Genomic DNA, 23001 nt, shown 5'->3' with positions numbered 1-23001 from the left:
CGATGAATAACTTAGCAAACTCATATTTTAAAGGAGCGCTCTCCGCCTCTCAAACATAAGCAATACAGCCTCTGTGAAGAGCTTTCTCTCCGCTATCTATAAGTAAGAGAAATGCCCAAATATATAATGCTTTGGCTGCATCCGCACGACTTTAGTCACAATTCGGCTTTGGTTCGGTGCGGTACCATTTGCACTCGCGATTTTCCTCGGTTTTCCGATCGCGCGGAAAATAAAAGCGCTCGTAGCAGCAAACATTGGACACACACCAGTGGCAAAGTGGAAAGCAGGCTGAAAAATGCTCTGCCCGGGGGAAAATAGACATAATGTAAATTGCCAAACGAGTTTCACAGTCAAGGTCGTCGCTTCCGCCCAGCGACGCTTGAGGCCACTATCAGCGCGAATCTCCAACGCCCGACTCTTACCCAGTTTTTCCATCTTGATGGTGGTAGCGATTATGATTATGTCGTCTTCGCTGGACGCCCTGGTCATTGGTAATTTCTCCACTTTTGTTCGGTGTTCGATTGGGTTCGGCTGCGTGTCTTGCCTTTATTTCGAATCTATTTAGTTTTGGCATGCGCATGCGCGCGCACATTGGGTGTGAAAGTTGTCGATCGAATCGAAGGAGTTATATAACACAAAACGGGGAGCCAAGTGGGGCCGAGTCGGGTTGTCCCCATGCCCGCGTCCCCTCCCGATCCACCGAAAAAGAGCGTGTGCATTGAACCCCATGACAGTTGCTGAAATTTTCCTGACCCGCTGCCTTGGCCTCTCTGGCCTACGGAGATGATAAATTTACTTTCTAAATGCTGCAACTGCCCAGCTGCCCCAGCTAAACATTCAGCTAGAGCTGCAGATTGAGATTGAGATGGAGATTGCGGTGGAGATGGAGATACACACACGGACTGCCAGTCAGTCGGACTATCTGCTATACATCTACACATATGCACATTCCTCGAATCTCGAATCTCGAGATCGCATCTTGCATTTGGCCAACACGCGTCGCTTGCCCAACCGCCTGAGTTACGATCTGGTGCGGCACGGCTACGGGCCATTGCTGCCAATTCATGATGCAAACGCATTTCAACCTATCTGCCGCAATGTGGCACATGGCTGGGACTCATTTCCAAGTGGGTGGAGTTGCTTGGGCTCCAGAAAGAGCCATTACACAAGTGACTTTGGGAGGTGCTTTGGCTTACTTGAAAAAGTTATAGGTGTAGCCATTTACTATACATTATACATAGTATCTGAAGGGTGCTCAATAGTGTTTACTCTCATTTCTTGAAATATTTTCTAATATATTCAATACACATTACCATAGCACAGTTGGCTAGGGCATATAATTTTGAAAAATGTATTTAAATGGCAAGCAAAGTAATGTCGAGTGCTAGCCAGCTGGTCTGCGTGACTAGTTACAGTGTTAATATTGTTTCCATCACGTTAATAACACGGAGGAAGATCATCTGAGATCACACTGTGGTTAATATAATGTTAATTGAGGCCCCGGGCCAATCAAAAAGGTCATCGAAATCCAACTCCTCGGATTTTGGGCACTTCTAAGTGGGCAAGTGGCATACACATATATATTTCCTTGAAGCTTGTCCAACTTTTCGATTGAATTGAAGTAGCGACGTGGGTTTTGTCGTGTTTCTCTATAATAGTTGACCACTATTGGCAACTATGTGCCTCCCATTCCAGTGCGTGATTGGTATCCAGCTGAAAAAGAAATATTGCAGCAACTGGCTAATTTTGGGTTGACGTGAGCGGTTTCGTTTTTGGGTCAATGCATTAATTAGTCTCCTTGTTAATTACACACGGCTATCTCACATCTCACACCCAGTTTTTGTGTGCCTGCTTTGCAGACAATGATGGAATAATCAGTAACCAGACGCGGCATCGTCGCTCGACCTCCGGCGCAGCCAGTTGCATGCAAGATGCACGCTTCTACCGCAACCCCAACAGGCCGGTCCACAAGATCTGGACGAACAGCGAGTGCGCCAAGTATTTTCTCTGCCTCGACGGCGAGGTGTTCGAGTTCAAGTGCTCCGAGGGACTGCTCTTCGATGTGGTGCGTCAGATCTGTGACTTCAAGGCGAATGTGGACAACTGCGATGTCAGCGCAGAGACGCCGGCTCCAAAACCACTGCTGGAGATGGCCGACTGCGCTGATGAATACCAGTTGGGCTGTGCCGATGGCACCTGCCTGCCGCAGGAGTACTTTTGCGATGGATCGGTGGACTGTCCCGACGGCTCCGACGAAGGGTGGTGCGACGTGGAGCACGATCCGAATGCGGCGGGAGCCTGTGATCCACGAAAGTGTCAGTTGCCTCAGTGTTTCTGCTCGAATGATGGCACCCAGATACCTGGCAGCCTTGCAGCGCAGAGTGTTCCCCAGATGATACTGCTGACCTTCGACGATGCCATCAATCACGATAATTGGGAGCTGTTCTCCAAGGTGTTGTTCACGCAGAACAGGAGAAACCCCAACGGGTGTCCCATAAAGGGAACATTCTATGTTTCTCATCCCTTCACCAACTATCAGTATGTGCAGAAGCTTTGGAACGATGGTCACGAGATCGCAGTGCACTCAGTAACGTAAGTTGATTACCCTGTAAATTGAGCCTGTTATTTGGGTTTAACTTTAATTAATTTCCCATAGGCACCGCGGCCCAGAGATGTGGTGGTCCAAGAACGCCACGATTGAGGACTGGTTTGATGAGATGGTTGGCCAGGCGAATATCATCAATAAGTTTGCAGCGGTTAGAATGGATGAGATCCGTGGGATGAGAGTACCCTTTCTGCGCGTCGGCTGGAATCGGCAGTTCCTAATGATGAAGGAGTTTGGCTTCGTGTACGATTCATCCATGGTTGCACCGCACTCGAATCCACCTCTCTGGCCCTACACCTTGGACTACAAGATGCCGCACAGCTGCACAGGCGTGAATCAGAATTGCCCGTCCAGGAGCTATCCCGGCATTTGGGAGCTGGTGATGAACCAACTGGAAGCGGGCGAATATATGTGCGGCATGGTGGACTCTTGTCCACCGCACTTGAGCGGCGAGGATGTCTACAGAATGCTGACGCACAACTTCAAGAGGCACTATCTCAGCAACAGGGCACCGTTTGGCCTGTATTTCCATTCCACTTGGTTCAAGAAAGTCGACTACCTGAATGCATTTCTGGTGACTATTTTATTTGACTGCTTTAATACTAGATCTTTATTCTCCTTTGACAATTTAGAAATTCCTCGACGATCTGCAAAAGCTGCCGGATGTGTTCTTTGTGACTAATCAGCAGGCGATTCAGTGGATGCGTCATCCTACGCCCAGCAATCAACTGCACCAATTTGAGTCCTGGCACTGCCAGCCGAAAGATCTGGATCCCCACGAGCAGGTCTGCAACTCGCCGAACGTGTGCAAGGTGCGGAGTCGCGTGCTGCAGGAGGATCGCTTCTTCTACACTTGCATGGATTGTCCCGCCCAGTATCCCTGGATTCGCAACGAGTTCGGCCTGGACTAAGGTGATAGCCCGCTTGAGACTACTGAGCCTGCGCAAGGCTCCTCACATGTCCATAATATTTGGAGCGTTTCATAAGCAATTTCATTACAAAAACTTTTCATTTGAATGTATTCAGAGCGCAACATTATACACAGGCTAGTTTTCAAGTTAGATGAGTTCGGAACACTCTTACACACGTCCATATTGTGCAGTTAAATATTTTTTAAGAACAAATTATCAAAGATTTTTACAAATCAATAAGATTAATGCAATTTTAGGCTTTCGTTCTTTAGAAAAATTAATATTTATTAATTGGATTAAGTATACTTAGACAATTCAGTTTTCAAAATCCAATTATAAGCAAACTCGTTGATAACATACCTGACAAGGATAAAGTGCATACACATAAAATCGGAACTCTCAGAATATTATGGAGATGCTTAAACTCTTTCGCGGGAACGTGGTTCTTGCGGCCTGATTAGATTTTAAGAACTTATTTATACGTATGTCTGTCTCCGCTAAATATATTTAAACCGATTTCCAAAAGAGCTTTGTACTTAGTCTATATCCTGGAACGCATCCCAGCCACAAGTGGCTCCTGGAACGCAACCGACTATTGAGTTATAAACGGATTGGCGATGCTCTCCACTCCGTCTTGTGGACAAATGAGGACCAGGGCTGTGCCGCGACAGACGACCAGTCCCAAGCTGCGGGTCTGTTCCTCGGTCAGTTTGTAGGGCTCATCCGAATCGCGCAGATACTCCACCGTGTTGTCCAGCACCAGATTTAGCAGCGCATCGTAGCCCTTGAGGATTCCGGATGCCTCGCGGCCGCCAGCGAACTTTACGCGGATCTGTTTCTCCAGGTACTTGGAGAGGTCCAGAATGGACTCCTTTCGTCGCTTCTCCTTGCCGTCATTGTTGCCACCCACCTGCCAGTCCACGGTTAAGATGATTAGGTGTCGAAATGTAGTAAAGTTATTTAATTTACCTTTTTATCTGCCATTATTCTGTCTTATTTTTACTTTTTGGTAAGTGCCGGCTGGTGAAGAGTGACCAAAGCGTACTTCCCCAGAAATACGTCAAAAATAATATGCTACTAGCCAACAGAGGGCGCTGAAGACCTTTTCTCGGACACACTTTGGAACACTACGGAATATTATCGATAAAAATCAAATAAACTTCTGTAAAAATCCCAACGTTTACTCCAAAATGGGTTTTTTTTAATAATTGTGATGTAGGAAACTATGCACGATTTTTTGTTTGTTTCTTATATGCGTAAAATTATAATAATTATTTTTGTTAGATATATCGAGAATTCATTTATTTATATCGATTTCCTATCACCATCTGGTCACTCTGACTGGCTCTCCATTTTGTTTTCCACGACAGATCAATTTTTAGTACATCAAATTGCTTTTTTTTTATCAACTACCGGAGCGTTTTTGTAAATTTAAGTGTTTTAAAACCACCTTAGGATCATGGGACGCAAGAAGAAGAAGGCCTCCAAACCCTGGTGCTGGTATCCTTTTCGCAAAACAAACAAATATTTTTTCACTGCGTGTGCCGCTCGCTGTATCTGCACATACACTCACATTTATATAATGGTATTGTATTGGGGGGAGATACATACACACATACTGGGTACAACGCCGCTTCCTCGGGAATTTTCCTTAACTCTTAACGCCAAAAACTAGGTACTGCAACCGTGAGTTCGATGACGAAAAGATCCTTGTGCAACACCAGAAGGCCAAACACTTCAAGTGCCACATCTGCCACAAGAAGTTGTACACCGGACCCGGACTCTCAATACACTGCATGCAGGTGCACAAGGAGACGGTGGACAAGGTCCCCAACTCGATGCCCAATCGCTCAAATATTGAAATCGAAATCTTCGGCATGGACGGCATTCCCGCCGAGGATCTCAGGGATCACGAACGCCAAAAGAATGGCGGAAAGTCGGATTCAGACGATGATGAACCGGTGGCCAAAAAGAAAGTGGAGTGTAAGTGGCCAGCGATGTGTAATATGTACAAAATCGCTATACAACATTCATTACAGATGCCATGAGCGTACCGCCGCCTATGATGATGCCCCCAAATATGATGCCTCCCCACATGCTTGGCCAATATGGCATGGGAATGATGCAGCACATGCCGCCACTGCCTCCGTATCCTGTGCCCATGATGCCGCACATGATGCCTCCGCGTCCTCTGTTTCCAGCCGCCATGGCCACCACATCAGCGGCAGCTGCTGCGGCGGCGGCGGCCCATCATCACCACGCTGCCGCCATGGCTCAACAAAAGCCAACATTTCCAGCGTACAGGTTAGCATCGATAGGGGAAGACCATACAAGAGTCCTGCCAGCTTCCCATTTTTCTAGATACAGAATTTAAACTTAGAGCCCTGCTAATATTAATTTTTTTTTGCGGGGGAAATTAAGTGCTCCTTGCTTTTATCTAGTACAGGTTTAAACTTTAAATAATGGCTCATATCGGCATAATTAAATGGTTTCTCCCTATTAAACACAGTCCTGAAGCAAGTCAAATGACTTATTATTAGGCTAAATTCGCAGAACTTGTTTTAGACTAACGTAGACTTTTATTTTTCCTTTTTACTAAAGTAATGCTACCATAAGTGCTCCGCCTACCACCAATCATGCTGGTGGCGCATCCAGTGCACCACCAAGTGGCCCGCCCGATGCTCAGCAACACCAGCAGCGACCACCGGCTCCTCCGGCGGCAAGCGGAACTTCCGCTGCTGCTGTAACCACCAAGATTATGCATCCGCAGGACGACCTAAGTGTGGAAGAGTTGCGCGCTCGCCAACCGAAAATACAAGCACGGCTGGTTGCCGCTTTGGCTTCCCTGGCGAATCCACAAAGTCGCAAGAGTCCCAGCAGCAATGGTGGCGCCTCCACGTCGATGCCCGCCACTCCGCCGCCTCCGTCTCTGGCCGGGATCTCGCCCACGGGTAGCAATAGCAGTAGTGGCATGGCTAACTCGATTGTCGTCTCCGCAGCCATGTCAAAGGCCCAGGAAGTGAGTTCTTATCATAGTTATAGAAACCATAGTCAATATAAATAAACAGACCGTGACGGAAACGACTTCCACTGATGAACAGGAAATAACAAACACAACGGACTGAAACGAGGACGTGTAAAAAAGACAATTTCCTCCAAAAAGAAACATAAATTATGTAACTGCACATACGAATCCAGACCCCATTTCGACTGCATTTTGCATTCTAAAAGAATTCCATTTTTCCAAACTGGACATTTAATACAATACAATTACATTTACATTGCGCAGCTCGTCAATTGCGACAGCGGAAGTTACGTTTACACGACCACAACGTACGAGAGCAAACAGATTACAGATAACGAGAAACACACAATACGAAACAAAATTAAAAGAAAAGAATACTTTTTTTAGCATATAGTATGATATATGTCTGTACAATTTTTAATTAAAAAAGTAATTAATGGCAACAAAACAAACGAAACGGCGGTTTTCAATTTAATTAATTTGATTTAAAGCATCTTACCACAAAGCATAGAGAACTCGATAGAAGGGAAAAGTCTTCATAAATCTGATATAGCAACACATGTGCCAAATTCCCTTGTACTGTATTTTAAAGATACAGCGGAAGCAGCTGAAATGCAATTCACAAACCCACTGATAATTAGCAAAACTCTTCTAAGCGGGTGGGCTGATTTAATTAAATCTTAGGGGCAGATTTAAAGTTAGCTAAGAAGTATTAGATCTATGTAGTCGGTTCCTTACACTCCTAGGCATACATTTTTTATCAGTTAAAGAATAGACAAAAAATTTTAAATAATTTAAAAGCTTAAAAGTTAATTAAATAATCATAAATAAGAATATTTCTTTATTAAATTCCTTCACCCACTTATGTCCGAATTTGAATTCTAAATTTTGTTGTTGTGTTTAGCCCCATTCTGGAAGTCTTTTGAGAGCCTTAAGAAAATTATTTGCTACCATGATATGTACAAGAACTAACTCAGTCAGGATACATTTTTTTTGTTGGGTTGACCCCGAAACTACACCCTCCCAGTGGCACGTGAGATAAATTCAACCGATTCCCAACATTTTCTTACAGAACGCCGCTCTAGTAGCCGTGGCACAGGCACACGCACACGCACATGCTGCCCAGGTACAGGCCCAAGCTCAAGCCCAGGCCGTAGTACAGGCTCAGGTGCAAGCCGCCCATGTGGCACACGCTGTGGCAGCACAGCAGCAGGCGGTGCAGCAGCAACAGGCGGCGCAGCAGCAACAGCAGGCCGCGGTGCAACAGCAGGCAGCGGTGCAGCAGCAGCAACAGCAACAGGCGGCGGTGCAGCAACAGCAGGCAGCACAGCAGCAGGTCAAGCAACTGGAGGAACTGAATCGGGCTGTGATGCTCCAGCGCTTTCAGGCTGCCCGACAGCCCGGGAATCCCGGTGCTGCTGCAGCGGCTGCGGCGGCCGCAGCCGTCGGCATGGTAAGTCTCTAATCCAGCGTATGCAACGCGAGCAAACAAACAACAGAATGAACTTGACTTAACAATACCGAAATTCCGAGTGCTGATAATCTCAATCTGTAAAAGACCACAATACAAATACCCATCTTGTGTCCTCGGGTGGTATCATAAAGCCAACGACAGCATTTTTGAGTGGGTTACCCAATATAGCTTAGAGCTTTGCCTCATCATCATGCTGATCACCTACTAGCTAATACTTTTCGGAATTAGTTGGGGGTCCTAAATTTAAATTTATCTTCTAGCGAGATAATCTATGGTTAACGAAACCATAACCCGACACACTCATAAAACTAATCTCAAATTTATGTGGAAACCATCGAAATATTTAGCTTGAAGAGATTACGGATTATTAAGGAACATACATTACAAAAATTTGTGTATTTTGTAAAAAAAAATATTTTTGAAAGTTAAACCAGCTTTCAGTTTCTAACTACATTGAAATATTTAAGAGTTAAAATTTGCACTTTTTAGGCCACAATAACATTTCCATCAGTGTAAAAATAACTTGGCTAACTACAATCGCTTACCAACACTACCGCTTAAAGTACCCCTTTCTTTTCGAACACATTACTGTTGTCCAGCTTAGAAACAAGGAAGCTCAACTGTCTCAACTAAGTCTTTCGCCTTGTGTATAAATCTTAACCCTAATAAGCTTTTAAACTGGAAAATTGTGTTAAAGTTACCGTTACAATTGCAGTACAGATCAGAAGTTCAGTGTTGATAAACGATAAAGTGTTGCGCAGGGTCCGAAATAAGTTACAGTATGTATGGTTTTTGTACAACAGCAAGTTTATCTCTTCCCCCCAAAACCGAACCTAATCACTCCCTCCAATAAAACTCACACCCCGCAAAATGATATGTGATATACAAAGTGCAATGCAACAAGATAAGTAAAAGCCAACAACTCCATTATAACCTTACTTAGTCGTACTTATGCAAGTAATTATGTAGTCTAAGCAAGTACATACTCTCCTCTATCTCTCTCAATCTCACACCCATGCGTATATAATCCACAAGATCAAATCAAGATATAATCCCCCGTCCCCAAAAGAGTTTCTAGTACGTACTGCCTTGCAAGTAAAACAAAAAACAATGAACATTAACCAATATTTAAATCAGTGAGAGAACAGTCGTGTGTTATGTTTAAACTATTTTGCAAGCCATGTAAGTACATTCCAATAATATCTTTTACAAAAAAAAAAAAAAAAAATGATACAATTACTTTGAATTTGTCGTAATGGTTGCTGCGTTGGTTGGTTTAATTGATTGATGATTAATTGACTGGTTGATTGATTAATTCATATCCACAAGATATACACTTGAATTAAGTAAGACAACACTCCGCATTGATATGTCTCTCTATTTCTATTACCTTGATACTTCACCCACCAATACATAAACAAAACCTGAAAACTACCTCATAAGCATACTATCTAAATGTTTTATGACCTGTAAATTGTACTACCATATCAGTGTTTTGTGTTTTTTCGACCACGCATTTCTGTCTCCAGCTCTTTCCTACATTCAAAAGCATACCTAATTCCTACCATCCACATTCATTTCCATTCATATAACACTCCATTCATCTAGTTCTATGCGCAGTACAAATGCTTAACCAAGGTAGAGGACTTTTGGTCAGCGACTCCTTTAATTTCATGTACACCGATGAGCTTGCAGTCTACAGCACATCCTCCTAACCTACTCTCATCCTCATCCTATTCTTACTTTTAGTCAAGTTTAAAACTAACTTTAACTGAAAGATATTGGAACTTGAACTCGACTTGAACCCATGCCTCCGGTTAGTAAATCAAATTGATATTTATTTTTCTTAAGTGCGAATATGAATAATTGTTTATGTTGCTCTACTTGAAGTGCAACTCAAATATTAAGATACAAAACCAAATATGGTTTGCAATGCAATTCCCTCACACCTTCTTCCACACCATCGTCGTCGTCAGTTCAGTTTCCGAATTGTAAGTACTTTTCATTTTAAATCAACAAACTTAATTACAACCAAAATATATTGTTTTTACCATGGTGAGAAGAGAAGAAGTCTCGCCTCTTCTCTCTGCTCTGCTCTACTCAATATTCTACTCTATATTTCTTGTCTCTGCTCTATCATACATTTGTAATGCGATGCAAAAAATGTTTTCCACCAACAACAACCAAACACACACACATACCTCTTATCCATTTATTGAATAAGTACGCAAAAACAACTTATTAATATTTTAAATGAAAAAAAAAACAAAAAACGAAACAACATAATTAATAACAACTTAGCTAATTTTGTGTACAATGGCTTCAATATAGACCTTGCTGAAGTGCCTTCAAGAGTATTAATCCGAATCGTCTTTTCCATGCTCTTCTATATCTTTCTCTCCTCATCCGGTCCTACACCTCCAGATGCCGCTCCCTGGGCACATGCAGCTAATGCAGCCGATGCTAAGACCAGCGATGGCCATTGGACCCCATGGGGCTCTCATCGGCGGGAATATGCTTAGAGCCGGTGGCCCTGGACTGCACGGTATGCCTGCAGGTATGTGGAACAACGATTGCTGGTTGTAAACGGTGTTTCGGTTGGTAACTGTAGCAACCAACTCTGCACCGTTTATAATAAACCCCATCTGAGTATACAAAGTCTTATATTTCGATTTCCGTTAAGGTCTACTGCCGATGCAGATAGGACTACCAGGAATGCCGGGTGCCTTACCAGCAGGAGCGATGGCGATGCCTGGAATGGGTGTGATGCTGCAAGGACATCCCAACATGCTGCAAATGATGCAGCCGCGCTTTAGATGATGTCTGCCCGCAGCGCCGGGTCTGTTGCAGGCGCCAGCAGCCCAGCCGCCAACGCACCTGCAACCGCAGCCGCCTCCTCAGCACGTGCAGCCAGTCGGGTCTTTTTCCCGGACCACGGCCGCTCTGCAGGCTCAGGCACCACTGTTGAGCCTGCCGCTGCCACTGCTTTTCCATGAGTGAGGCACGGATCATGCTTATGATTGCAAACGGCAAACAGCGCGCACTCAGCAAGCAAGTTGTTTTATAAATCCAACCAAAGTCAGTTTTTTTCAATGTATAACAGTTTTTGAGACACGGTACCCTAAACACACATACACACTTCTTGGCCACACGCTACCCACTAATCAGCGGTTATGCCCAGTAAACCAGTCGATGTCATATATATATATCGTTCATCTAAAGCACTTAATTCTAGCTTTCGTTTCAAACCAAATTGCTTAATTTTCTCAATCCGACCGTCTCGATGTGCGTGCATAAATACATCTTTTAGATATATTATTCGTACTCTTTGTATAACACAATGTACCACAACGCTAAACCACACACACTAACACTATCCATCTGAAGCTATTTTGTTGTGCTGTAGATCTCTATCTTATATCTGTATCTATATCTATATCTGTATAATCAACAAATTAATCGTTGACACTTAACCTATACAATTTGTTGTTTTTTTAACATTCTTTTTCTTTTTTTTAGTTTCATTTAGTGAGCATATACTTAAAACACATCCACACCCACACACTCTCAAGTTGTTTAATTATATCTCCTCCAAAACAAATGAAATCCGAAAAGAAAAACCTTCGAATTTATACAAAACTAAAAGCAAAACCAAAAAACATGAACGCAAAGCCCTGGGTATGTTGACAATTGCCATAAGCAGCATTTTTGTGTTGTTTTTGTGTTATTCGTGCGTAATTATACTTTCGAATCTTTATGTCAACGTGAACAGCTCTGCAAACTGTTATAATGTTTTAAAATTCATGAAACTTCTGTTCAGGCCCCATGTTGTCTAGACCTTCGTTCAATCGTTCAGTTGCGGCTGACAAAAAGTAAGTCATATTTTTCTTTAACTAGTATATTCCACTATATACAAAAATATTTATAAACATATTAAAAATTTGTTTGTATCGTTTCTGTTTTTTTGGTATGTAAAATATATTTTGTGTGTGTCATCGTGAGACTACAGAGATCAGAGCAGGTATCTACATTCAATTTGATTTTCCTATTTAATAGTTATATGTGCATAAACAAATACTATCTATCCTAAATCATTTGGTTATGGTATGGTTGGTACTAATCAACAACAACTACAATAAAACAATATACCCATCCCTACATAGCTTATAGAGTTGGCCCTTGGTGGGAATCTAGATAGGAATTGCTCACGTGTTAGTAACTACACTCGATTAATTGATTCGGGATTGATCATGATGCTTTTGTTTTGTTGTTACCGTAGCGATCTTCCAAAGTCTTTTGTTATGTATGTAGCTTCCTTTTCACGACTTCAACTAGTTTTCGAACTAACTAAACGTAATACTCGAGAACTTCATCCTTTATAGAGACGCTCAGGCTTTTGTTAATCTGATGGTAAACCTATACAATTTTAGCTAGCATAAGTAGTCGTTTGACAGTTAAAAGTACTAGTCGTATCCTTCTTGTTTTGTTATGTTCATGGAAAGCAGCATGAGTCAGATTGTTCTCCATTCCCCGAGATCTTCGAATACTCCGAACCCAGACCCAGTGTAGCCTACGTTAGTTAGATTTAGCACACAGAACCCTGGAGAGCACCACACGCGACTCAGTCTAACACTCACCTACGTTTGAGTACACCTCTAGTACACACATGTAACACTTGTAACCCAACCATTATACTATATATCTCTGTATGTATAAATACATGTATTAATGTAACTATACCGCGTGACTTAACCATAAGCAATGACAAGTGAAAAACTGCCCAAAAAGATGCGGTTGAATCTGAGTATTCCCCTCACTCGGGCCAGTTTAGCGCAAAATTGATGTTGGACTTTTGGGTCTGGCAAATTTGCCGCACCGCCATCGGGATATCGCCGGGCATATCAATTTCGTTGGCCCGGTTCGATGATCCTGCGGTGTTAGAACGGCGTGCTTCAGACGAAAGTACCTCAATGCAAGACAGACAATATCCCAGATTTGGTGGCATTACTCGTATACGATTCACACACTCCTCGACTAAGCTCGCATCTGTACACAGTCGTTATAATCGTATTAGTAGACTACATACTCTCTTTCTCTGGTAACTGTATGGCGAAGACTTGTAAATATTTGATCGACGCATTTCATTTTGTAGAGTTGCTTTTACTTACCACTTTTGCTTTACTTTCGTCGGGAATGATGTGATGATGATTTCTTTAGTTACACAAATTTTATATTTAAAATTTTTTATTTGCAAAAAAAAATTAATTAATTTTTTGTATTTTACTTTATTTTTTAAATTTGTGTACAACTATTGTGGCAATAAAAAAATAAAATATTTTTTAAGAATTTAAAAACTTGTTGGTTTTAATTAGGTCCATTGTCAATTTTGAGGCTGTGTTATGTTTAGTTAATCCAGTTAATTATTAAAATTTAAATTAAATTAATTTTGCTATCGTTTATGATTAGTTTCGGCTTGCATTTCCCGTCAGTAGTGAACTTATAGTATTGTTTTTGGTGGTGGTCTTTAAGTTTATCAATATTTTCTCATAATATTTTTTGTAAAATTCTATCCATGCAATGCACGCGTTCATTTGAAAAGAGTAAAGCTAAAAGGCTACAAGTTTTGTTAACATTTAATGGGCTTGAGGTGTTTTGCAAGGAGAACTAACTAAGAAAACTATGACTTAAAATTACATATTTAGACCACCGAATCTGTCTGTCTTTGCGCTGGGCGACACGCGAGTAGCTGGACAAATGGCAGTCCCAGTAATACTAAACCACACACAAAACCGATCCATGAGCGTAAATGTCTGCTGCGTCCAGTCGAAAGCGTGTCACATTAATTTTGCTGAGCGAAGAGTCCCCTGCGTCCGTGCTGCCCCCTTCTATCTATCCATATTAATATAAATAAGTGGTATATGTCTATCTTTGGATTATGTTTTGCATGCCCAGAAGAGTATGCATTCCGACCACAAAGTACAAGTTCGAATCGGACGCAGGCGATGTGCCGTAGCTTGGTCAGGAGATATACGGTCCTGGTCCTGGTCCTGGTCCTGTATATTGTAACTCTGAGGCGAGGGCACATCACAGTTTTGGAACTAGCTGTTGGACTTTTCGGTCCTTGTCTTGCAACCAACCAACCACTCAATCGTTATATTCACACGCATAACACCACTACTATAGCTTCTGAATCAGACGAGCCGCATTCGCATACTACGCGTCTAGTTCGATCCACACAATCCGGCGGCAGAATAACCAACCACATCGACCACACCACATCTCAAAGCATCCGTGCAAAGATGGATCTGAAAGAGATTTACTAGAACGTTTGGTTACACATTTTGTTCAGTGTTGATTTACTCATTTGTCAATATGAAATTAATCAATAATGCTTTGATAGTTGCAATTACTTTGTTTGGGAAAGTATTTCAAGATCGAATAAATTTCAAACTATTAAACGATAGAATTTCTTTTGCCAAAGATCTTTGAAGCTTTCGACCAAAGTTTTTTTTTATTAATTAATCTTTGATTAAATATAAATGTTACCCGTGTTTATATTTCTCATAAGCTTTAAATATTTTTGTTGCATTTACTTTAAACTAAAGCTTACGGAACTAACTAATCAAATTTTCCTTATCCTTATTTTCGTTCCACAAATAATCACACAAATACTTAGCTAATGCGTATACTATATTTAGAGCAAATGCATAAAATCAAAAACCAAAAAATTTGCCTATGTTAAATCATTTTTAATGTTGTCATGTAAATGAAAAGATGCAAAAGCAAGGAATAAAAAAATAATATAGCATTCTTGTACGTAAAATGTTTTTACCAAACCACAAAGAAAGATAGTATACAACAGCAAGTTATATAAGCAATTGTTTAAATTCCTTTAAACTATATAAAAAGCAAACAATACTATTAGGAAAACATATATTGCATAAAAGTACTATTTCTAGTTTAATGTTTGGATTGTTCTCTATTCTTTTGAAATTAATTTATTGACATTTTAATAAAACATTTAAAAGTGAATATCATGCTTTTTCTTAAATGATTTTGTTTCAGATTAAGACGGATTATTCATAATAGGTCTGGAACTGTAAGCTATTATTACTCATATTTTAAAAGGGTAACTTCACATCTTGCATGAAACTCCCACAAATTTGATGACTCATTCGGATATCTCCATTTGAGCCAAGGCAGTCATTATTCTGTCAGTGAAACAATCAGAAGTCGGAAAGTTTCCATAATGATAAACCAACAATTTGATTACAATTTAATTTCACATATTGATTTAAATACAGAATGACTCGGACACGGGCTTGTCTAATATATTTCCATATTTATGGGTCAATCATGAAAGCACAGTAGGCCTACTGTGATGGCTACGAACAGCGTGGGAGTTGTTTCAGGGGCTTGTCAATCGCAGGGCCACAGCTGTATATTTTAATGAGTGGATTAGTAAGTCCATGGTGTGGGACTTATACATAATATTTGTGGGATAGCCCAGGGAGCGTGCCAAAAACTACTTTAATTCATACCCAAAGTGCTAAACCGTCTTAACGGCTGACTAATTCAAGTTCAGTCGAGTTCCAAGAGAGCCGCTTTGAGCGCAGACCGGTCTCCAATAAGCTGTCTTGACTGGCGGCTCACTTGACTTTTAGTTTCGTTTCGAGTGTCGACGCTGGCGGTTGTGTGCTGCTGTTTTGGGGATCACGAAGAGGTGTGTTAAGTGCCGACCCGAACTGTTGGCATTTGGTAAAGATTTGTCAAGTAAATCATATAAACATATAAGCTCGAAGATCATTAAAGCGAAACCAGGGCCAAACGAAAGATTCAAGACACAAACTCAGAGTTAGCCAGTTGACAAGGCTTGCACAACTCAAGCTGACCAAAAAGTGTGTTTTCGATAGTCGCCCCTTTTGTGATTTTAAACCATTCATTCCCAATTGTAAAAAAAAAACAATAAATATGTATCAGAAACAAAGCAAACAAAAAACGCGTTAAGTAATAACAATAAAAATAAGGATAGATGGAAAATCTCGTCGCCATTCCATTAAAATCCATTAATAATGATACAACATTTGTAATTACATAAGCCTTAGACACGCCCACAATAAAAAACCGAAAGTATATTTTAACATCTGACTCACGTAAATAACTTGAAAAATGCGAAATGTGCACAAATCGTCCGACAAAAATACAATTTATTAGAGGAACAAACGAAGAGATTGGCGGCCAGTCGGAGTGCGCACTTTGAAATGCTAATGGCTGAACCGCGAGGCTCATCTTGAGGATGATGATGAGGTCGAGTGTTTCGGACAACGAGGCAGAAAAAATGGATGATACTCTAAAAATAAAGAACCAGTGAGGTGGCAGACAACTTGTAAGCAATTGCTTTTGGAGAAAGGTTTGGTTTGAAGAGCACTCGAGTAGTAGATGTCTTGAGCAACATAAAAACTCAAAAAACGAACCCCTTAAAAAGAGTAAAGAAAACATCGATCAACTTCCTTGGCCACGTTCTGATCTTGTTCGTTAGATAATACACCTCAGACTCGCTTTTAACCAAATATTCAACTTTGTTGTTTGGTAACTATGACAAAGTCTTGGCCGACCAAAGGCAACTTTCAAATTCCGAAGTGAACCAAAGAGACATAAAGTGTGAGTCATGCGGAGCATAAGAAGGCCAAGAAGGCTGGTCCAAATGACATAATTTCAGAATTTATGAACTTTATAGAAAAACCAAATCTGGTGGAAAACTAGAGGAAAAAGCGTGAAAGACACGATACTCATACTATGAATCAAAACATCCGTAAATAATTCCTATTCTATTAAATGAATCTCAAGTTGGCTTTTTCTGAGTGTCTGATCTGGTTGCGTTTATGGCTTGGACAAGGCCGTTGCGGCTTAACGGAAGCTTAAATGAGTGGAGCAGCTCTTATTAATTGATTTTGGTATTTGCAGTGAATTTATTGGAGCCATGCTGCGATTCAGATTAGGTCTGCTGCTTCTGTGGGCGGTTTCTGCCCTGGCAAACGACAATCTTCGCGTGGCGTACGAGTGGCGGGAAATGGACTTTAAGTACGCCAGTCCGGACCAGAGATGGTCGGCCATCGAACGGGGCGAGTTCAAGCCGGCCAATGTGATACCCTTTGGCCTGGAGGTCGCCGGCCACCGACTATTCGTCACCCTGCCCAGATGGAGGGACGGAGTGCCGGCCTCGTTGGCCTACCTTGATCTTAATGGTAAGCGCTTGAGTTCCATTGTTGCAGCTGCCGCAGTACGTGATTTTGAATATAATTGCCCCATGCAATTGCACTATGTGTGCCAAGAACTGATCTGAGACCTGAGATCTCAAATCTCGGGTCTCGTGTCTCGAATCTCACAGCTCAGCAATTGTTTTGGTCGCGTCTGATGGCGCCTCTGATCAACTTGACCATCCCAAGAATTGCGTTTCCTTTCGCACTTGCGGCAATTAGCATAGTAATTCCGCTCGCTGGCGTTATTAGCTGTCTGACAACAACAGAACGCCACATATCGGTGCATACTGGATATATGTGTCATCATCTTCATTTGGTGTCCCGTGCACTTTTGCGATAAACATTTGCATTAGGTCAGAGCAAGTGCACATATGGGATCAAGTCGTTATTATATACCCTTTTGTTATTATTAGCATATATATCAGAACAAATTAAAATACGTTAATAAGCATTTCTTTTTTCTATTACCGCGAACTATATATCTGCTTTTCCATTCCTTGTAAGTGGGAGTACAAATAAAGTTACTTTACCTTTTACTGCCTCACAACAAGGCCAGTGGGCAGTTGATACACAACTCAATCAGCGCTTATTAGCAAGTTAATCAGTTTACCCAAGTGCAATGAAAAGCATCAGTGCAAATTACTCAGCAACAGTCAACAAATACACCAACATTTTGTGAGCAATCCAATTAGCAATGCAAATGGCCAAATTTAAATACAAGGCAAATTAAATGACTGTTGACGAGAGAGATCAATAAACCTTCAAATGTAATTTATATTATATATATATCAACAAACATACACATACATACTCTTTATTCATTGTATTTAATTGTGCGTTCTATTTTGATGTATTTTATACAGATACGTCCAGCAAGGGTCCAGCCTTGAAGCCGTTCCCCAGCTGGCAGGCTCACAATCTCCAGGAAGCCGAGCCGGAATTGGTATCCCCATTCCGCGTGCGAGCCGATCGATGCGGACGCCTATGGGTACTCGACTCAAGGATCTCCGGAGTCCTGGAGCAGACCAAAATCTATGGAGCAGCCCAGCTGCTGGTCTACGATCTGCATAATGATGATTTGTTGAGACGACACGTTTTGCCAGCCGCTCAGTTGAAGCAGGGATCTTTGTTGGCCAATCTGGCGGTGGAGGACTCTGACTGTGAGAACACCTTTGCCTACGCAGCCGATTTGGGCAGTCCCGGCTTGGTGGTTTACTCATGGAAGGATCAGGAATCGTGGCGTGTGCAGCATCACTTCTTCCACCCCGATCCCATGGCCGGTAACTTCAGCATCAACGGCATTGAGTTTCAATGGGATGATGGTCTATACGGACTGGCTCTATCAAAGCCCCTGGAAACGGGCTATTCCACCCTGTACTTCCATCCACTCTGCTCCACTACGGAATTCTCGGTGGATACAGCGATACTGCGAAACAAGACCCTGGCCACATCGCCGATGATTTATCGAGAATTCAAGGTGCTGGGCTCCAGAGGACCGAACACTCAGGCTGGCGCCGAGTTCTTGGATCCGGATACCGGGGTCCTTTTCTACGCCCTGCCCAATCTGAACGAAGTCGCCTGCTGGCGCACTGCCACAGACTTTAGCCACAGCTCCCAAAGCCGCATCTACATGAACAATGAGACCTTGGTTTTCCCCAGTGACATTAAGGTGGATGATCAGAAACGTCTGTGGGTTCTATCCAATCAGCTACCCATCTTCATCTACGATGAGCTCTACCCCGGCTCAATTAATTTCCGTATTTTAACTGCCAGTGTTAAGGAGGCCATTGAGAACACAGCCTGTGAAATTAGAACTTCCCCTCTACCAGATGTAATCAACAAGCTGGGGGATATTCTTAATACTAATATCAAGGTGAGGGCCAATTCGGCTCCTTCCCTGAGGAACCTGAGCTCCCTGATGGTCGTTGGCTTGTGTTTGCTGATGGGCTTTAGAATCTAGATCAATGGGTCTGTACATAAGTATCTTGTATACTTAAAAGAAATGTTTAATGTTTTTTTCTGGATCAGGATCACTTGGAATAATTCTTTTAAGCATTTTCTCTGATTTCTTAGACGTAGAAAATATTTTATTTGAGCGCAATTGTAAACTGTTAAGTTGTAGGCTTAAAAAAACTTAAACGTTGTACGTGAAGTTGATTAAATGTAAGAAGTGTATTTGAATAGTTTTCTTTATAAGTACTTCCCACCTATTGTAATTCCAAGCCAGCTTGGTTATTGACTCAATACTTGGGGTGCTTTTCCTTCTTTTTATAAGCAATGGCTATGTCGATGGTCTCATCGCTGGCTTGGGATTGACCATCCTCGGAGTTAGCCGCCAACTTCGCCTGCTCCTTCTGTTGCATCTTTTTAATGAATCCGCCACAGAAAAAGAGAGTCATCTGGAAGGATACCAAATACCTTATTACTTTGCCATTTTTAATGGGGTCTTCGTCTTACGTGTTCCAGTATTCCAATCAACCCCAGGACAGACAAGCCAAGTAGAAATCCAAGAGACCCACCCACATCGGCTATGAATTGTGTGGTGTCATAGCTGGGACGCTCTTCAATCATCTGAAAATGTTAAAAGGCTCAGGGAAAGATCGATGCATCATGTTATAGCCCTACCGATATCAGTTTGGTTGTATAGTATATGTAGATTTGGGTTCGCGGCTCTGGTTGGTTGAAGGCCTTGCGGTTTTGAATGAAGGTTGTGTATATTCTCGATTGGCAGGGCTGAATACAGTCACAATCAAAGTCGTCCTCATTTTCATAAACACTGAAAAAGAAAGTGGCAAACATAAAATACAACACCAAAGCTCCTGTCTTACTCTTTATAGTCCGATATCAGTTTCCTCATGGAAATTGAGTCATTGCAGGGTTCACTGGCAATTTCATGCATCCAGGGCCCCGAACACTGCATATTATCTGCTAAATCCTGCCAGATGCATTGTTCCCCACACTGAAATGGTTGCTAATACTTATTTATGGTATTATTAGTTTTTGTACCTACCTTTAAGTCACTGTAATCCTCATCTTCGGAACACGCCTCTTCTCTGGTCTGCACATTGGAGAAGTATTGGGTTTGAAGCTTGATCTCGATTTCCTCATTGACACTGACAAAAACATACTCCACTCGACCAGAGCCCTTCATATTGATTTCTTGGTAGAAAAATGAATTAAAGCGTATTCATCTATGAATTTCTTTAAGCTAATCTCATCTCCTCACCTGTGAAATTCTCTTTCTTATCGTGTATAAAGACATGCCACCCGACACCACCTGTGTCCACATCGCTGGTGGAAGTGGTCAACATGGAATGTTCTAGCATTATGGAATAACCTACATCCTTTGATACTCTTTTGGCAGATTCCTTGGGTCTGAGGGTGAAGCAGCGACCCATGTAGAAGTGTAGACTGCTGTTCATGACCACGTCTAAGTTCAACAAAATCATTGTGGTATGCACTTAAAATACTCCAAATTAATTTGACTTACTGTTTCTGTCCTCGTTTAGTCCGTAAAACACAAAAGTATCCCCCAAATCATGTGTACTGTTTTCAAAAAACTCATCCAGGGATATTTCTCCAAACGGATATTTCATCCAGCAGGTTGCATATTTAGGATGAGGGCAAGCACCACCGGAAAGGCGCTTTAAAATATATGTACATATATCGATAATATTTTATAAATTGAGGAGTTGCAGAAAAATCCGCAAATGAATAGCTTTGCTATGGGTCAACATCTTCTAATTTTCTTATTCACTAACCGTTAACACGTCCTCCTTATAGGGCGGTTCCCGACATATGGTGACCGCTGGCATTTCGATGGTTTCGTTCAGGTTGTAGTAGGAATGAGTGGAGATGGGTGGGTTGTAGAGCTTGGCGAAGCACTCGTACAGCTGGACAATGACCACAATGCAGCAGGTGAAGAGGACCAGGTAGCGGATGAGCTTGGCAGGATCACGGAAGAGCCAGGCCCGAGTCTCCGACCAGTAACCCATGGCGAGCGGAAAGTGAAACTCGAGTGAGCCCGATGGATATGGGGTTTCGAGTTTCTGTCATGGCTGAGGGCCAATATCTTTGGCTCCGCAGCATGCTTGAATTCTCACAGTTGGTCAAGATAAGCCTAATATTGATTTACGTGCCGTGGTGGCGATAAAGCGCCATCAGCCCAACCATTGATGTTGACTATACAGCGGGACATGTGCTGTATTTATCGTATTTGCAAAACTCCGTAGTACCACGGGTCTAAGCGTAACATTACCAAAACATGTTGTTTATAATTGTCTACGCCTAGTGCTGATAGCTGCCCCATATCTACTGAACCCGTAGTTGCAGCTTAAATCACCGCTGGGTAACTAATTTATAGTTTTATATCTGTTTGCTCCTCGTCCAATGGCTGCGTGTGCACAGGCAGTATTGTAGTGTTCCTTATACGGCTCTATTATAAAGGTTTTCTAATGCTCTTTACTAATTCAGGTTTCTTTTGAATGGCTACTAAAATAACAAGAGAGAACGCTATAGTCGAGTTCCCCGACTATCTGATACCCGTTACTCAGCTAGTGTAAGTGCGAAGGACAGTTTTTGGCGGTTTGTGGGCGTTAGAGTGGGCGTGGCCAAAAGTTTTTTTGCGATTAGATAGAAATTTACAAGACTAATACAAAACTGAAAAAATATCAAAACATTTTTCAAAAGTGTGGGCGTGGCAGCTTTGGGCGGTTTGTGGGCGTTAGAGTGGGCGTGGCCAAAAGTTTTTTGGCAAATAGATAGAAATTTACAAGACTAATACAAATATGAAAAAATATGAAAACATTTTTCAAAAGTGTGGGCGTGGCAGCTTTGGGCGGTTTGTGGGCGTTAGAGTGGGCGTGGCAAAAAGTTTTTTGCAAATCGATAGAAATTTACAAGACCAATACAAAAATGAAAAAATATTAAAACATTTTTCAAAAATGTGGGCGTGGCAGTTTTGGGCGGTTTGTGGGCGTAAGAGTGGGCGTGGCAACCTGAATCGACAAACTTGCGCTGCGTCTATGTCCCTGGAGTCTGTATACTTAATCTCAACTTTCTAGCCTTTGTACTTCCTGAGATCTCGACGTTCATACGGACAGACGGACAGACGGACAGACAGACGGACGGACAGACGGACATGGCCAGATCAACTCGGCTACTGATCCTGATCAAGAATATATATACTTTATATGGTCGGAAACGCTTCCTTCTGCCTGTTACATACTTTTCAACGAATCTAGTATACCCTTTTACTCTACGAGTAACGGGTATAAAAATGAAAAAATAAAAATCTCTTTGTCTTTACCAACCAATTGGTATTGCGAAGATGCTTTTAAATCGATTACAATTTATTTTCGTATACAGATAAATTTCAATTATATTTAAGGATGTTATTGCTAATGGAAGTTTGTTTTTTAGAAAGTACAACGAAGAGTATGACAACTGCATTTATTATATTCATTATACCTACACACAAGCTAAAAACAAATCCTATTCCATGCAAAACCCTTACATAAAGACGCATTTGCGATACCTTAGCCTATCATCAAAGCACCTCGCACGGGCATAGCTTGACCTTATAGACAGCTAAATCTAAATCTATGCAAACACCTAGCCATTAGCAAGGCGTATACATATATTTGAAACTATATAAACAGATCGGGATATATAGCCGAAGCTTTCGGGCGAAAACAAACAATGCTTGGTGGATCCAGCCAGATCGA

General features: G+C 41.9%; 5 protein-coding genes across 6 annotated transcripts; 3 read left to right on the top strand and 2 right to left on the bottom strand.

The window, feature by feature from the left end:
* Positions 1–167: 167 nt before the first annotated feature.
* LOC6529521 (chitin deacetylase 1) lies at positions 168–3656 on the top strand. The gene is made up of 4 exons (XM_039373420.2): positions 168–491; positions 1860–2592; positions 2657–3179; positions 3238–3656. The coding sequence occupies exons 1-4, from the start codon at positions 296–298 to the stop codon at positions 3514–3516; spliced, it is 1731 nt and encodes a 576-aa protein (XP_039229354.1). The 5' UTR covers positions 168–295; the 3' UTR covers positions 3517–3656.
* Positions 3657–3991: 335 nt separating this feature from the next.
* On the bottom strand, positions 3992–4627 carry LOC6529520 (U6 snRNA-associated Sm-like protein LSm7). The gene is made up of 2 exons (XM_002090486.3): positions 4486–4627; positions 3992–4426 (listed from the first exon to the last, which is right to left on the bottom strand). The coding sequence occupies exons 1-2, from the start codon at positions 4498–4500 to the stop codon at positions 4109–4111; spliced, it is 333 nt and encodes a 110-aa protein (XP_002090522.1). The 5' UTR covers positions 4501–4627; the 3' UTR covers positions 3992–4108.
* A 220-nt stretch (positions 4628–4847) lies between these two features.
* On the top strand, positions 4848–11179 carry LOC6529519 (BUB3-interacting and GLEBS motif-containing protein ZNF207). Its single transcript, XM_002090485.4, has 7 exons — positions 4848–5016; positions 5192–5499; positions 5556–5820; positions 6118–6535; positions 7614–7994; positions 10440–10572; positions 10699–11179. The coding sequence occupies exons 1-7, from the start codon at positions 4976–4978 to the stop codon at positions 10833–10835; spliced, it is 1683 nt and encodes a 560-aa protein (XP_002090521.3). The 5' UTR covers positions 4848–4975; the 3' UTR covers positions 10836–11179.
* A 4010-nt stretch (positions 11180–15189) lies between these two features.
* On the top strand, positions 15190–19450 carry LOC6529517 (protein yellow). 2 transcript variants are annotated; one of them, XM_002090483.4, is made up of 3 exons: positions 15190–15738; positions 16980–17260; positions 18139–19450. In XM_002090483.4, exons 2-3 carry the CDS (start codon positions 16996–16998, stop codon positions 19233–19235), a joined length of 1362 nt encoding a protein of 453 aa, XP_002090519.1. In that variant the 5' UTR covers positions 15190–15738; positions 16980–16995; the 3' UTR covers positions 19236–19450. The 2 variants fall into 2 exon arrangements, with proteins under 2 accessions (XP_002090519.1, XP_039229355.1); XM_039373421.2 differs by having other exon boundaries at positions 15190–15773.
* LOC6529516 lies at positions 19341–21757 on the bottom strand. The gene is made up of 8 exons (XM_002090482.4): positions 21037–21757; positions 20766–20919; positions 20502–20705; positions 20286–20434; positions 20104–20234; positions 19901–20051; positions 19733–19846; positions 19341–19674 (listed from the first exon to the last, which is right to left on the bottom strand). The coding sequence occupies exons 1-8, from the start codon at positions 21268–21270 to the stop codon at positions 19516–19518; spliced, it is 1296 nt and encodes a 431-aa protein (XP_002090518.1). The 5' UTR covers positions 21271–21757; the 3' UTR covers positions 19341–19515.
* Between the last annotated feature and the right edge of the window lie 1244 nt (positions 21758–23001).

Source organism: Drosophila yakuba, chromosome 2R (genome assembly GCF_016746365.2).
Source record: "Drosophila yakuba strain Tai18E2 chromosome 2R, Prin_Dyak_Tai18E2_2.1, whole genome shotgun sequence".
Taxonomy (NCBI): Eukaryota; Metazoa; Arthropoda; class Insecta; order Diptera; family Drosophilidae; genus Drosophila; species Drosophila yakuba.
This window is presented reverse-complemented; position numbering and strand designations above follow the sequence as displayed.